Here is a 14,252-nt window from a genome sequence, read left to right as displayed (position 1 = left end):
CTTCATCATAAGTCCCATCAACATGCTCACCCTTGATTTTATGTATGATTACAGATTCCGCTTACCTGAAACCAACTTAATATGGTACAATTTAATGGAATATCATAAAAAAAAAAAACTAAAGAAAGAAAAATTGGTCAAGCGTTTTTACCTCTATTTGTAAGGCTATTACTAGCTAGAATACTAAAGATTTATTGCAAAAAGATAACCAGACATATGTTTGAATTGCATATATACATGTACACCATTTATTCGTATAACTCTGTTTTGTATTAACAATATTTAAGAATTATAAAGGCAAAGGTGGATTAACTATGATGTGAATGCTTTGTTACGCAGCTTTTTAGGCTCATGTGACCCAAGAACGGGAACAGTCCTGTTTTTTATAAGTTTCCCACGGGTAACAATCTAATTTGACCTGTACTATAATTTTCCTCTTGTTATTTTCCCCCTTTCCTTTCGCTTCACTTGAACTTGTGCTTTCTTTCTTCAAAAAGATAAAACACGAAAAAAAGATAAACAAAGTTGAGAATCAACTAAGAATCGTATCATCAAAATTACAAACCATGTATTCAAGGTCTGCTTCTATTTTCAAAACATTTTCATCCTCGGTTGCACGACCAAGTAGTAAAAGATTATTTCTCACGGTAAAAGGATAATAATAAACAACAAGTGCCTTATTTTAACAACCTTTTTTTTTCTTTCTGTTAGCCGCGTCTTCGCGAGTTCCATTCATCTTTTCAATTTCAAGCGATCAAACCATTTTTATTAGCTGATATTGGCGAAGGTATTACCGAGTGCGAGGTTATTCAATGGTTTGTCGAACCAGGATCTACAGTTGCTGAATTTGATAAAATCTGTGAAGTTCAATCCGATAAAGCCTCGGTCGAGATTTCTTCAAGATTTGCTGGAAAGGTCTTGAAATTACATCATGGATTAAATGATATTGCAAAAGTGGGTTCTTCTTTGGTGGATATAGAAACAGAGGATGATGAGACGGAAACAGTGCCTGAAACACCTGTATTTGTCTCGAAGCCAGAGCCTGTTGTTACCGAGAATGTGGCTATTGATAATATTAAATCAGATGGAACATCGGTGTTGGCTACTCCTGCTGTAAGAGCTTTAGCAAGAGAAAAAGGAATTGAACTTTCTGAATTGGTAGGAACTGGTAGGGACGGAAGAATTTTAAAAGAAGATGTATTGTTATATGGTACTGTAGATACCCAAGGTAAGATTGTTATAGCGTGGGATAGAAATATAAAAGGTATTTAAACGTTTAAATAGTGGAACCCAGTAAAACTGTAGCTTCTAATAGCGAAGGTCACTCCGAATCACTTGGTATGATTCAAAAAGCCATGTTCAAATCCATGACGCAGTCTTTAAATATCCCTCAACTTGGATACAAGGATGATATTGAGATTGACGCTACAACCAAATATCGTCAAGCGCTTAACAAGCATATTGCAGCCCACCCCAATCTGTATCCTTTTACCAAGATGACATACTTGCCAATTTTTGTGAAATGTCTCTCAGTTGCTCTCGGTCATTACCCTATCATGAATGCCAAACTGGTTGGTGACCAACAAGATGTCAGTTCGGTCAAGATTAATTATCGACCCAGTCACAATATTGGCATTGCTATGGATACCCCACAAGGATTGATCGTGCCTAATATTAAAAATGTCCAAGACAAGACTATCTTTGAAATTGCTTCTGAAATTCATCGTTTATCTGAATTGGGTAAGGCAAATGCTATTCCCATGTCAGATCTTAAAGGTGGTACTATCACCTTGTCAAACATTGGCACCATTGGTGGAACTTATGCCAATCCTGTGATTGTTTCATCAGAGTTAGCTATTGTCGCACTCGGAAGAATGCAAAAATTGCCACGCTTTGACGCACACGATAATATTGTCGCCAAACAAATTATGCCCGTGAGTTGGTCGGCAGACCATAGAATCATTGATGGCGCTACCATTGCTCGTTTTGGAAACCATTGGAAGAATTTAATTGAGAATCCTGCCCTGTTGGCTACTGAACTTCGTTAGAAATGTATTAGAATAATAATAAAAAACAATGACATTTATTGACAAAAATATAAATCAAATGGGGTGAGGCTTATAATACATAATTTATTTTTATCTGGTGTCTACTTTACGAATTAAAGAGTGTGTGTGTGTGTGCGTGTTTGCTGCATTGGGTTAGCATTTTTTTTTAAAAAAAAAAATTAAAGGAAAGAGAGAATTAATTAATAGTGGGATCGGTTTGACCGGTAGGAGTGTCTTCAGGGAATGGAGGAGGAGCAGAGGTCTAATATTTATAGGAGTTAAATCAATATTTTGTTTTTTTTCCTAAGAAAATTGATTACTAACCTTCTTTCTAACGTATTCATCATAAACAGTAAACTCTTCAAAGGGTCTCTTGCCCAAAAGATTCTCCATGTCTTCTCTTGTCAAAACTTCCTTTTCTAACAATAACTTGGCAACCTTTTCAATCTCGGCCTTTCTTTCAGTCAACAATTTCAAGGTACGAGAATAGGCATCGGTAACCAACTTTCTAGCTTCATTATCAATTAAAGTACCAGTCTCTTCAGAATAAGGCTTTTGGAATTGTTGTTCACCAGAAGGGTCGGAAAAGGAAAGAGGACCAACCTTTTCATTCATACCGTAGGTCGTAACTTGAGCATAAGCATTCTTGGTGACCTTTTGTAAATCATCATGGGCACCTGTGGTGATTGAGTCAAAGAAGATTTCTTCAGATACACGACCACCAAGAGTCATACACATGCGATCCAAGAGATGTGCTTTAGAATAAAGGTATTGATCCTTGGGCAAGTATTGTGCATAACCAAGTGCTGCAGATCCACGAGGAATAACAGACACCTTGAGTAAAGGATCAGCGTGCTTCAAGTACCAACCGGCAACAGCATGACCAGCTTCATGATATGCAACTGTCTTCTTTTCTTCGGGTGACAAAATACGAGATTTCTTTTCGAGACCCGCAATAACACGTTCAATAGCATCCTCAAAATCCTTTTCCTCAACCTCTTCTTTCAAATGACGAGCAGCAATTAAAGCAGCTTCGTTACAGACATTTCTCAAATCAGCACCACTGAATCCAGGGGTCAATGCAGCTAATTTACGGGAAAGCTGCTCAATATCAACCTTTGTTTTGATAGGCTTCAAATGCACTTTCATGATTTCAGCACGACCACTGATATCAGGACGATCCAGAGCAATATGACGATCGAAACGACCAGGACGCATCAAGGCAGGATCCAAAACATCAGGACGATTAGTACCAGCTAAAACAACCACATGTTGGTTTGAATCAAAGCCATCCATTTCAACCAACAGTTGATTCAATGTACTTTCTCTTTCATCGTTACCGCCCATTTGTCCACCTTTACCTCTAGCCTTACCAATAGCATCGATTTCATCCACAAAAATGATACAGGGAGCATTCTTTTTGGCGGTGGCGAATAAGTCTCGTACACGAGAAGGACCTACACCAACAAACATTTCTACGAATTCGGAACCGGAAACACTCAAGAAAGGTACACCAGCTTCACCAGCAGTAGCTTTAGCTAAAAGAGTTTTACCTGTACCGGGAGGACCAGAAAGAATAGCACCCTTGGGGATAGTAGCACCCAACTTTTCATAGATGGCGGGATTTTTCAAAAAGTTAACAAATTCCATGATTTCAACCTTTGCTTCATCAGCACCAGCAACGTCCTTAAACTTGACACGAATATCTGTTTCTTGGTTGAACATCTTTGCTTTACTCTTACCGATACCAAAGATACCACCTTGACCACCGGCACCGCCAGCCCCACGTTTTGTCATGTAGACAAGCACACCGATTAATAAAACGGTAGGAGCAAAGTGTAAAAGAGTTTGTGCGATGCTGACCTCATCGCGATAAGCAACAGCGATACGTTCATTGGAGGGGATACCCAATTCGTTTTGAGCGTCTTCTAACTTTTGTTCAAAGTTGTCTGGTGAACCAATGGTGAATACAAAGGTTTGTCCAGGGTTAACACCGACTGAATTGGCTTCTGCCCTTAAATAAACTCGTACTCGGTTACGGTTGACCACAACTAATTTATCCACAAGACCTTTGTCTAATAATTGGGTGCGGAAGCCTTGCCATGTAATTTCTCTGGAAGAGTCTGCGGGAGAGGTCAATTTCCATAATAACCAAGTACCTGCAGCAGTACCAAGTAGCATATTGACATTGACTTGAACTTCAGGGGGTTTGTTACCCTTTGGTGTTGGTGGAGGTTTAGGAATTTGGTTGCTGGAATTTTTGGTGTGTTTAGAAGCTGCTTCTTCGGCCGATTCCTTGGCTTGCTTGCCTGACTTTTTTCCAAAGAAACTCTCAAAGCCCTTAGGAATGTTGAAAGGTCCGTCATCCTTTTTGGGTTCCTTGTCAGAAGAATATTTACGCAAATCCCTTCTTAAAAGGACACTGGGTCTACTAGACACTCGAAGTGCGGTTCGTGGAGTAGATCGACTAGCGATCTGTGCTAAGCGCGACAACATGAAAAAAAAAATGAAGTTATAGAAAAAATGCGTAGTATATAGAAAAAAGAAAAATGTTGAGCCTTTTTAAATCACCAATGAAATGTTCTTTCGACGTCACTTTGCGGGTTTAAAACCCCCCGGGCGCTTACTGCCAAACTTATGCTTGTGTCATTTTAAGATTTTTGGGTAAACCAATTAAAATAATATCGAACCACATTTTTGTATAATTTTATGTGTGCATAAAAGTTGTATTATTTTTAAACAATAAATAAGATATTAAATCAAAAAAAAACAGCGAATACTTCTTCTTTATATATATATATGTATATAAATGATGTTTACTGGCTTAATTCTTCCTTGGTCAAAACACCCAATTCATTTCTAATAGGTGCCAATTCCTCAAGATATTGCTTGTATTGATCTTCGCTGTCAACCTTATCCTTGAGACCTTCAAAAACACGGACGGCAGTGGCGAAATCGTTGACACGACGAGAAGCCTTAAGAGCAGACTCAATGACGGAGGTGGCGGGAACAAGATCATAAGCAAAAGCATTGTTCAAACCACGTTGAAGTTCAAAAAGATCCTCGACACCATCAAAGAACTTGACGTAACGTTCATTGAAAGATTCGAAACTCTCATCCTCATGACCAGCAGAATAAAAACGCTTACCCATGGCTATTTAATAAAATACATGGGTTAATCGCGAAACAAAACCCTTCACATCAAACATTATTTTACCCATGGCCATAGGACGAGCGGCAGGAAGAGCTGAGCGAACAGCAATGCGAGAGACGGTACCAGTGAAAGCAGCACGAAGCATATTATATAAAAAAAAAGTCGAGTGGGGAGGTTGATAAAATAAAGGAAAGAAAAACAAAACATTAAAATCTGAAGAGCAGGGCGCTGTTAAATCACCACACAAAGGGAAACAGTCACTAGTTTAAAATAAATCATAGCTTTATTTCACGAATTAACCAACTATTGGTATCTTTTAGTTGTGTCTTTCCAATAAATTATATAAGGCCCAGATTTTTAAGCCTCCAGGTTATGCTCTTACAACTCTTATGTTTTCCTTTACTCTTCCTCTGCTTTGTTTTCATCAAATTCTTCAACGAGCAAACCACGTTTAATCATCGATACTCTACAGTTACACACTGATTCTAATAATCCAGGTTCATCTTCAAGTCTTTGTGATGCCTTTGTAGCAGCATGTCTACGCGCAGTCTTAATATTCCAATCAGAACCACAAGCTAACGGCTTATCATGTAAAAAGATAACACATTTTTGACTTTCGGGTCCTGTTTCGCCCGAGCCATGATTACTATAAAATAGTCAATACAAATTTCATCTCGAATTTTAAAAACACAAAAAAAAAAAAAAAACTTACCGAAGCATGAATCCATCACAGCCAAATCTCTGCAAGTCTGTGATCAATCTTCTTAAAGGATGAAACCTGATTAACTCGGGAGTTACATGATTATCCAAAATAGGTAAAAACCATTTCGCAAATAATTCCTCGCACGCTTCTAATCTGAATCCAGAATCCACGAAAGCAGCACCCAACATGGATTCGACTACATCGGATAACACTTTAGGAATATTAAAATCCACCCAGTATTCACCAACAGCTTCTCCACTATCCTTGGCTTCTTGTACTTCATTCTGAAACACTTCAATAGCTCTGACCAATCTTCCGGAATAATGAATAATGTGTTTGTATAGTTTGGTCTCAATACAGATAATACCCAGAATATGATTGTTTACACAAGAATCTTTTAGATCCGTAATAATACCAGGATCAGCATCAGGATATTTCGAGAACAAGTAACGAATTACCAAGAAATCCAGAATGGCATCACCCAAGAATTCAAGACGTTGGTAACAAGGCGAGGTCGAGTTGGGTAAACTAGCATGTGTCAAAGCTTCAACTAAAAGCAAAGGTTTGGCAAAGTCACGACCGATAATCTCTGTCAACTTTGGTATATTTAAGAGACGTAATGCTCTGACTTCAGCACGTGCAGGCACTTTCTTTCTAGATTCTTCAAAGGTTGGGTTGAAATCAGTCCAAGTTTTAATTTCGTCAAATGGAATCTGAAGTTGAATAGCTGCATGAAGCCCGCCTTCAAGACCGTTACTCAAATACGCTGCGCCTAAAGAAGCTTCGACAATATCCGCAAGTGTCTTATCCGATAACTTGTGGTACTTTAAGCCTTCCATCGTCTCAACGTTGTCAGCAGGACTGGTGAACTTGGGTGGGCGCCAATATCTACGGTTGAATGCCTGACTGGTAACATAGCGATAGAATTTAAGACGCTTGGCAGATCTGTACAGGGCTCTGTTACAAATAACTCGAATACGCAAATGATGAAGTTCACCTTCGTTACTAAACGGGAAATTAATGTAAAGTCGAATCGTTGCAATGAATTTTAACAATGAATCTAGTCGGCAACAAAATAAAAAGTTAACATACAATTCATGTAATTATCTTATCAGTTCTACTTACCACCTAGAGTTTCCAAACGTTCGTAATTCATTTCCATGCTAGCAGATGGTGCTGTGTAGGCTTCAAGGAAATTGGCATCGTCGATAGGCAAATCGTATCTATCTTTTGCTTCACGGCAAAGCAGAAGAGAGTCCACACGAGTCATGATAGAGGGGATCATCATGGTGGCCTGATACACACTGGCACTCATAAAGAATTTCTGACAGAACTGGGGCAAAGTCCATGTACTCAAAGGTCCCTTTAGCTGTGCAGGAACAATGTGGCCAGGATACAAAAAGTTCATGACCTTCTTTAAGCGTTTCACTTGTAATAAAGGCTGGTTAAAATCCGTAATATCAGCAAACCCTTTTTCTTTGTAAAAATCTGCAAAAGTAGCATATCCGGTTTCACGTATTTTGACACCTTCAGGCACCTTACTGAGAGGTGACATATCATTTCGAACATCAGTGACAAAGTAACGACGTAAGTTGTCTGAACTGTCAATTACAATCGTATCAGTAGGATCATTAGATTCCTCTAGAACGAAGGGCTCGTTTTTGGATTCAATGATTTTGTCAACTTCCTGCCAATCAATCAAATCTTGCAGTTCTGGGCCAGAAAGTTTTTCGTACTCTACGTCTTCGCAATCTTTAACCAATGGAACTATGTAGTATGGAATATCATTAATAGGACAATGGAATTCCTTGTTAATCAATGCTAGCATAAGTTTCATAACGTAGCTTGAAAGATGGAGTATCTGTTCGCGATCAAATATGACTTCGGTAGAAAGGTTCCGCATCTTGACCATAAACGGCACACTTTGATGAAACATTTTGAGTTCTGGTAAATCAGGAAACGGTCTCTTTGAAATCAAGCAAAGTCTGCGGTACGGCACATCTTCAAATTTATGATCTGGTAATTTCACCTCAATGATGGTAAACCAACACGTAAATGGGCCTTCTTCTAACTCTTCTTCAGCGTCATCATCAGCTTCGTCAGCCACAGAATTGACATCCTCTTCTTCTTTAAACTCTTCAACCAGATCAAGATTAAGCATTATCCGGCCATTTTCTTCGTACTCGAGTTGAGGCTTCTCAGATTCTTCAATTAGATTTTCTGCCTCCAGGCTAAATTTCATATTGTCTTGGCTAGATTTTATTGTTTCCTCAACAGACTTCACTAATTCATCGATACTTCTTACACCTTCATCCGTAGGCTCAGGAAGACTTGCATTGATGTTTTCTGAATTGACATTTTTTTCTGTCTCTGTTTCTGCTTCCGTAGTACTAACCTCAACGACTGTCTGGACTTGTGCCTTTAAAAGATCCGCATTATCTTCAATACCGACCTCCTCTTCCTCTTCCTCTTCCACGATTCTATTCCATAATCTTGGTGTTCGCTTCTCGTATAAGCCATGTCTTCGTCTACTACCAATGATCATGCCATTTTCATCGTATTGTGGTGCCATTTCACCTAAAATCTCTTTACGGATGTTACGAGGCATAAGATGGTTATCGAACGCTTTCAGTGTCAGCAACTGGGAACATGCATTGAGTGCTACTAACGCTCTGGCGTGATCCTTGGTTCTAGCAATGGGTGATTCAACTTCTTGAATAGCAGCATTACTGGGTAAAGTCAGCTTACAGATATAACCCTGTCCTGTATTTGTGGTTTCGAAAATCGGCTTTAGGACACAGAAACTATCAGACGGCAAGGAGCTACAATATCGATGGATCAATGGAATGGCGTTTTGTTTGGTAAGTGTAGCACCCGTCTCAGCGATATAAATTGCACTACCCATATAGTCTTCATCGTCCGAATCTGGCTCATCATCTGAATCGTAATCTACATGCATACCAATAGAAAATTTGTTCGCAACATTTCTATCTTCTGGCATAGTTTGGCAATAAGTTTTCATGTCAGCTTCCAGACTACGGAATTCGTCTACCATGCCGTATTGACTGGCATTACCACGTTCAGCTAATAAAATGTATTTTGAATCCTTTCTTCTAGCTCTTCCACGAGATTGAATATAGGCAATTAATGTGTAAAAGAAATCAAATCTACAAAATAAAATTATATAAGCACCTAAATAGTACACTGATAACTTTGTCCTTTTGTACTTTACCTAATGACAAAATTACAAGGTTGGATATCCAGGCCTTCTTCAGCAACATTTGTGGCGATCAATAAATTTAATTCACCCGTTCTGAACTTTGCGATGACCTTGTTTTGATCCCTGAATGTCATTTGGATATCACCTTCATCGGTACTACCATGCCCGATCAAGACATCACTTCGTAAATTTGATAAGCTATCCAAAGAATCGATCAGCAATTTGATGGCAACAGCTGTATGTCGTCTCTCCACAAAGATGATACCGCAAAAATCCGATATTTTACCTCCACCAACTGTAGTTAAAATATCCATCAGCATTCCAATCTTGGGAGAGAACAATGCCTTGTCTTTATAGTTGGGGTTACGAGGAAATTCGATGTGGTCGATGAATTCATGAGTCTGTTTCAATGCAAGATCTTCATCGATCAATGAGTCTTTGTCCAAATCCTGCGTAATGGCAGACATTTTTCGTTCCAGATCCGTCAGCATGATTTTCCACATATGATCACAGCACCATGGACCTAATACACTCAAAATATCTGTTGTAATGATAAAACAACGCTTATACCGCTCAATGGATCCAATATTTTCTCTAATTCTTTTTGATAATTCGGTTTCGCCATATTTTGGGGGTGGGTAGTATTCAATTGTAAACTCTTTAGGTTTGTTTACGGATATATTTAACTCTTCGATATTGGAAGCTGTGTAGATTTTGGCATCCAAATTTTTCTCTAATTGTCTATCATTAAAAGAAGTAAGGTTCACAACTCGTCATAATACATGTTGTTATAAAATTACTTACATTACACTATGTTCGACGCTGGATCTAGCATGCATAGGAGAAGCAGTCATACCAAAAATTTTAGGCCTATTTTCGACTGGACATCTGTCATAAAATGATCGCATAATCAAATTAAATGGATGTTTTTTAGTAGCATGGTGACACTCATCAAAGATTAATGTATGGACCTAAAGTAAAACATGTAAGTCAAAAAAAAAAGAGAGAGAGAGAGACACGCTAAATTACCCTTTCTAAACTAAGGAAACCATGATAAAGTGTATCCAAAAAAATTTGGGCAGTCATAACACACACATCACTTTCTTCAAATATTTGCTTCCATCGCTTTTCGGACCAATTATCCACATCCATTTCTCCGCACATTTGTTCCAATACCACATCACAATTAGCTTGGATTACACTAGCTTGTTGAAAAACAAGAGGGACTCTTTCAACCAAAAAAAATGCCAGTTTTGTCTGAGAAAAACTTTAATACATCAAGTTCAAGTATCAAACCAGTAAAACTTACTTACCTCGCGTCTTGTGAGACGAGCTTCGCGTTCTAACCTGGCCATTTCCTTGATGAGCATTACAGAAATTAACGTTTTACCACTACCAGTGTCTAACACTGTAATGACATTCTCTTTTAAAGCCTTTTGATACAATTCGTATTGATATTCTCGTGGAGCCAACATCGCTGTCTTCAAATTGTCTTCATTTAATTGCTCTAATTCTTCGTCATCGAGATCTAAATCGAGATTCAAATGTTCCTTGTTTTCGATCTCTAATTGTCCAGGATCGATCGCTTTTTCGTCAGGTGTAGCGCCTAAGAATTCCGGATCCAGGTACTTTGACAGTCGTTCTGGGTCACCGTCATTCATGTGGTTTTCTAAAGGAGGCGGCGCTACATATTTTACAGTTTCATCCACATATTCACTAATATCAAGTTTCTCCATTTTTTTTTTTAGAAAAAAAGAAATATGGAAAGATGGAACTTTTTTTGCTTTTGATTTATATAAGTATAACGGTTAAATCGCCGCTTTTATTGATTTAATTTTCATAATCAGCCATGATTTCAACCAGTTCCATCAACCATTCGCTATACTTGGCACTGTTGGCTTTTCGTGCATCTTCTTGGGGATCGATAGCACTTTTAGGCTCATCTTCTTGTTCGTGATTTATATCGTGAATGAATCCAAGAATGATACGGTATTCATCAAATGTAAATTTAGGTCCGTTATCTTGAATGGATTTGATGATTCCCTATTTTTACATTCACATTATTAAATAGCATAGATAAATAAAAGCAAATGATTTACCTCGCTACCCAGGTTAAACAACTGATAGTATTCACGTGCACGTTCCATTATTGAGCATTGTGATAGCGGGACAAAGTTACTAAGGTTTTGTTGCAATGCAAGGATATTGCGCACCATCTTTTGGACACCATTGGCATTTAATCTTTTGATGTATGTTGCTTCAGAGATCAATATATGCACAATTAATCCCGGTAACCCGTCAAATGCAAATCTTTAGTTTAAAAAAAATACTTCAGTTGTCGTTCGACATACGTATATATTGGTTTACTTACAGCTCATCTTGAGAGGGCAAAGAAGCATTGATGCAATCATCCAATTCCATAAGATCTGAGTTGAGTGTGATAACATATGGGTCGGGCTCAAAAGTTTCATCTTCAAGATGATAATTTCCGTCCCTGATAGCCATTTCAAGATAATACATTGTATGACAACGACCTTCAAGACGCAATGTAAAGAGACACGTTTCAGCCAATTGCTGGTATGTTGTTAGTAATGCATCGAAACGTCTTTAATTGTTATGAGATTAGTTTTTTTTTCTTTTTTTTTTTGTAAAATATATTGCACTTACTTTACAATTTCACCGCGAAGAGGTAATAAGACAGGACCCACATCATCAGTGACCTCTTTAATAGGGCGAGGGTCTTGATTAGACCAACGCTTTGAGCTCTTTACTTCGGGAGAATCCTCGTCCTCTTCGGTTTCTGGGCCAAGAATTTTTTGTGTAGGTGTAGAAGTGACCATTGATAAGGGGACGTTAGCTGAACGTAAATCCCAAATTTCGCGCACAAACCATTTCTACGAAAAAATGATAAGCAGAGGGTTTTTTTTCCTTTTTTCAACAACTTACTAATGTGTGATATAATCTTCCCAACGCAATTAGCTTCTTGGGATCAAATATCAGTTCATTAGGATGTAACACCTTATCGTTCTTTAATTTCAGCTCCATAGTTATTTCCTATAAAAATACATAAATTATTACACAGCTGATTGATGTTATAAAAGTTATCATACGGCTTGATTGAGAGCTTTGATGAATTCTTGGTCAGATTTCTACCGAAAAGACGGGTTAGTAAATCTCAATAAAAAATGGTAAATATAAGTGCTTACAGAGTCATCGTTAAAGAACGGATTTTGAGCAAGTAGGCCAACAAGACTTTCGTCCTGTGCCCAATAACCACTCGTACTAATTGCTATATCCGTAACATTCTTCTGTTCTTCAGAGTAAGATGTTCCTCGGGCAACAGTAGCTAGAATACAAGGGTTAATTCAGATATATATTTCTATTATTTTATACTCACAGTAAAATCTTTGGTATGACTTTTCGTAAAATTTTAAAAGGACAATCTCAATTAATCGAACATATTCATCTGTATGGAATGGCATACTGTGCATCGTACGACATAAACTTTGGATCACTGAAATCAATGCAACGGCACTCTATACTAAGAGTTAAAAATCAAACTCCATGTCTCCCTAAGAAATTTTACCTTTGCAATAGGGTATCTAGAATAATTTTTGTAATCACGAGCATCCTGGAATGCATCCAAACCTACGTGAAACTTAATACATGAACCCATTTAGTATTTAAAATATAGTCATACCAACTGTAGCATGTTGAATAAGCTGCATCACTTTTTCTTCGATTTGAGGTAAGAAGACATTTATGGCAAAATCATCCAAGAAACTACTGAAGCCCTCTTCAATATGATCATCACTAGAAATAGAAAAATAAAAACTCAATAATGGAAAATCTAGATATGATAATTCCACTCACTAGCTAGGAAATACTTCTCTCAAACGATGCAAGAAACACATGGTGGGTTTCAACAGTACACTAACATTGTAAGCATCTGGTTTGACAAGCACTTTGTGACCTTTCGAAGACATATCATTGGCAAATCTATCTACAATTGTTGAATGTCGTTTTGAGGAATCCGAATAATTAAATCCAGGCACTTGCTTCTTATAGGATAAAAATAACTTTCTCTTTAAATCATCATAAGACTCTTCCAGATCTGTATTCTCTGTAGCTTCAGCAAATGTAAATAGTTGTTTAGGTTTATCACGCTTTCCACGGAATGTGTTTGTGGATCCAGGTTCATTGACCGAAACAATAGATTGATCTTGACTTGTCAAGTAATCCTGCAAAATAGATCTAACTTCTGTTTGAATAGGTCGCCAAATTTCATGAAAATGATATACATTGATATTTGATCCTGATCCCAATTCCTCCCCACTTGTTAATCTTGATGAAAGCAATCTCTATTATACTCGTTAAATAAATCGCCCTTTTTAATTCCTTTTTTCATGTCTACCTTCTTTATACGTCTTGTACACGATTCTATAAACCGATGACCCCGAAGTACTGCCTCCAACTTTGAATATAACGTCCAAAGCAAATCCTTCAAAACCTCATTTTTTGTGTCTGAATTAGCTTTATCAAGACAGTAAATAGCATTGTCGTCTCCATTTTTATCCTTTTTACGAGTTTGCGATGTCCATTTAGTGACCAAATGACGCTGCTCCACTTCAGAAATTGTTTTATCTACTAATGCATGAATTTCGACAGGCAGTCTTTCCTGGATTGTCTGCATAAAGAATGAGTATCGGCTGAGTTTTTGTTATTGATGCAGATTTTACCTCTAAAGCTGCGGGTATTTCACCTAACACTAACATGGATTCCATTATAATCTCCATGTAATAATATGAGTCGGTTTCTGGGTTTTTATCTGGATCTTCAGACAGCTAAATCATTACACTAGTTACTATATCAGCTTCTTCTTATCTTTACTTTAGTAACTTACAATGTCGTTTTCAATAGAAAACATATCCTCCGAAGTCTGACTTTCATCTGATTTATATTATTAGTGTGTATTAGTTGAAAACTCATCTGTCAAATTACCAATGGTCGGAGTTCCTGACTTTAATTCCTTTACTTCCCTAGGCTTAACAGTTGATTCAGGTACTATATGTTTATTAGTGTAATTCTCTCATCTCTGCACTTCAGATTACTTACAATCCTGCTGCC

The 14,252-nt window shown here is 37.7% G+C and overlaps 5 protein-coding genes across 5 annotated transcripts; 1 reads left to right on the top strand and 4 right to left on the bottom strand.

Moving 5' to 3' along the window:
• Positions 1–436: 436 nt before the first annotated feature.
• Positions 437–2,107, top strand: EV154DRAFT_519370 (2-oxoacid dehydrogenases acyltransferase-domain-containing protein). Its single transcript, XM_051602722.1, has 3 exons — positions 437–647; positions 712–1,228; positions 1,285–2,107. The coding sequence occupies exons 1-3, from the start codon at positions 567–569 to the stop codon at positions 2,046–2,048; spliced, it is 1,362 nt and encodes a 453-aa protein (XP_051454294.1). The 5' UTR covers positions 437–566; the 3' UTR covers positions 2,049–2,107.
• A 33-nt stretch (positions 2,108–2,140) lies between these two features.
• EV154DRAFT_554244 (peptidase family M41-domain-containing protein) lies at positions 2,141–4,704 on the bottom strand. Its single transcript, XM_051605175.1, has 2 exons — positions 2,373–4,704; positions 2,141–2,310 (listed from the first exon to the last, which is right to left on the bottom strand). The coding sequence occupies exons 1-2, from the start codon at positions 4,542–4,544 to the stop codon at positions 2,245–2,247; spliced, it is 2,238 nt and encodes a 745-aa protein (XP_051454293.1). The 5' UTR covers positions 4,545–4,704; the 3' UTR covers positions 2,141–2,244.
• EV154DRAFT_519364 (cytochrome c oxidase subunit VA-domain-containing protein) lies at positions 4,705–5,383 on the bottom strand. Its single transcript, XM_051602721.1, has 2 exons — positions 5,266–5,383; positions 4,705–5,202 (listed from the first exon to the last, which is right to left on the bottom strand). Exons 1-2 carry the CDS (start codon positions 5,345–5,347, stop codon positions 4,865–4,867), a joined length of 420 nt encoding a protein of 139 aa, XP_051454292.1. The 5' UTR covers positions 5,348–5,383; the 3' UTR covers positions 4,705–4,864.
• Positions 5,384–5,601: 218 nt separating this feature from the next.
• On the bottom strand, positions 5,602–10,861 carry EV154DRAFT_484594 (dicer-2 protein; the record flags this gene model as incomplete). Its single annotated transcript, XM_051598669.1, has 7 exons — positions 5,602–5,848; positions 5,915–6,965; positions 7,031–9,072; positions 9,138–9,866; positions 9,930–10,096; positions 10,155–10,382; positions 10,439–10,861. The coding sequence occupies 7 exons, from the start codon at positions 10,859–10,861 to the stop codon at positions 5,602–5,604; spliced, it is 4,887 nt and encodes a 1,628-aa protein (XP_051454291.1).
• Positions 10,862–10,887: 26 nt separating this feature from the next.
• Positions 10,888–14,189, bottom strand: EV154DRAFT_326530 (uncharacterized protein). The gene is made up of 15 exons (XM_051594974.1): positions 14,127–14,189; positions 14,029–14,075; positions 13,865–13,969; positions 13,540–13,812; positions 12,999–13,486; positions 12,826–12,938; positions 12,712–12,773; positions 12,523–12,661; positions 12,332–12,471; positions 12,236–12,274; positions 12,072–12,179; positions 11,793–12,019; positions 11,497–11,730; positions 11,225–11,435; positions 10,888–11,168 (listed from the first exon to the last, which is right to left on the bottom strand). Exons 2-15 carry the CDS (start codon positions 14,050–14,052, stop codon positions 10,956–10,958), a joined length of 2,376 nt encoding a protein of 791 aa, XP_051454290.1. The 5' UTR covers positions 14,053–14,075; positions 14,127–14,189; the 3' UTR covers positions 10,888–10,955.
• Between the last annotated feature and the right edge of the window lie 63 nt (positions 14,190–14,252).

Source organism: Mucor mucedo, assembly GCF_025094135.1.
Source record: "Mucor mucedo strain NRRL 3635 chromosome Unknown EV154scaffold_96, whole genome shotgun sequence".
In the NCBI taxonomy this organism is placed as follows: domain Eukaryota; kingdom Fungi; phylum Mucoromycota; class Mucoromycetes; order Mucorales; family Mucoraceae; genus Mucor; species Mucor mucedo.
This window is presented reverse-complemented; position numbering and strand designations above follow the sequence as displayed.

Bases quoted from the DNA above. Each gene is read 5' to 3' on its own strand.
- EV154DRAFT_519370 (XM_051602722.1), top strand. From the start codon at position 567: ATGTATTCAAGGTCTGCTTCTATTTTCAAAACATTTTCATCCTCGGTT. The intron at 648-711 runs GTAAAAGGATAA...TCTTTCTGTTAG, and splicing joins GTAAAAGATTATTTCTCACG to CCGCGTCTTCGCGAGTTCCA. The intron at 1,229-1,284 runs GTAAGATTGTTA...ACGTTTAAATAG, and splicing joins TGGTACTGTAGATACCCAAG to TGGAACCCAGTAAAACTGTA.
- EV154DRAFT_554244 (XM_051605175.1), bottom strand. From the start codon at position 4,544: ATGTTGTCGCGCTTAGCACAGATCGCTAGTCGATCTACTCCACGAACC. The intron at 2,311-2,372 runs GTTAGTAATCAA...TATAAATATTAG, and splicing joins ATGAATACGTTAGAAAGAAG to ACCTCTGCTCCTCCTCCATT.
- EV154DRAFT_519364 (XM_051602721.1), bottom strand. From the start codon at position 5,347: ATGCTTCGTGCTGCTTTCACTGGTACCGTCTCTCGCATTGCTGTTCGC. The intron at 5,203-5,265 runs GTAAAATAATGT...TTTATTAAATAG, and splicing joins CGCTCGTCCTATGGCCATGG to CCATGGGTAAGCGTTTTTAT.
- EV154DRAFT_326530 (XM_051594974.1), bottom strand. From the start codon at position 14,052: ATGTTTTCTATTGAAAACGACATT. The intron at 12,662-12,711 runs GTAAAATTTCTT...CTCTTAGTATAG, and splicing joins CTAGATACCCTATTGCAAAG to AGTGCCGTTGCATTGATTTC. The intron at 12,472-12,522 runs GTGAGTATAAAA...CTTGTATTCTAG, and splicing joins GTCATACCAAAGATTTTACT to CTACTGTTGCCCGAGGAACA.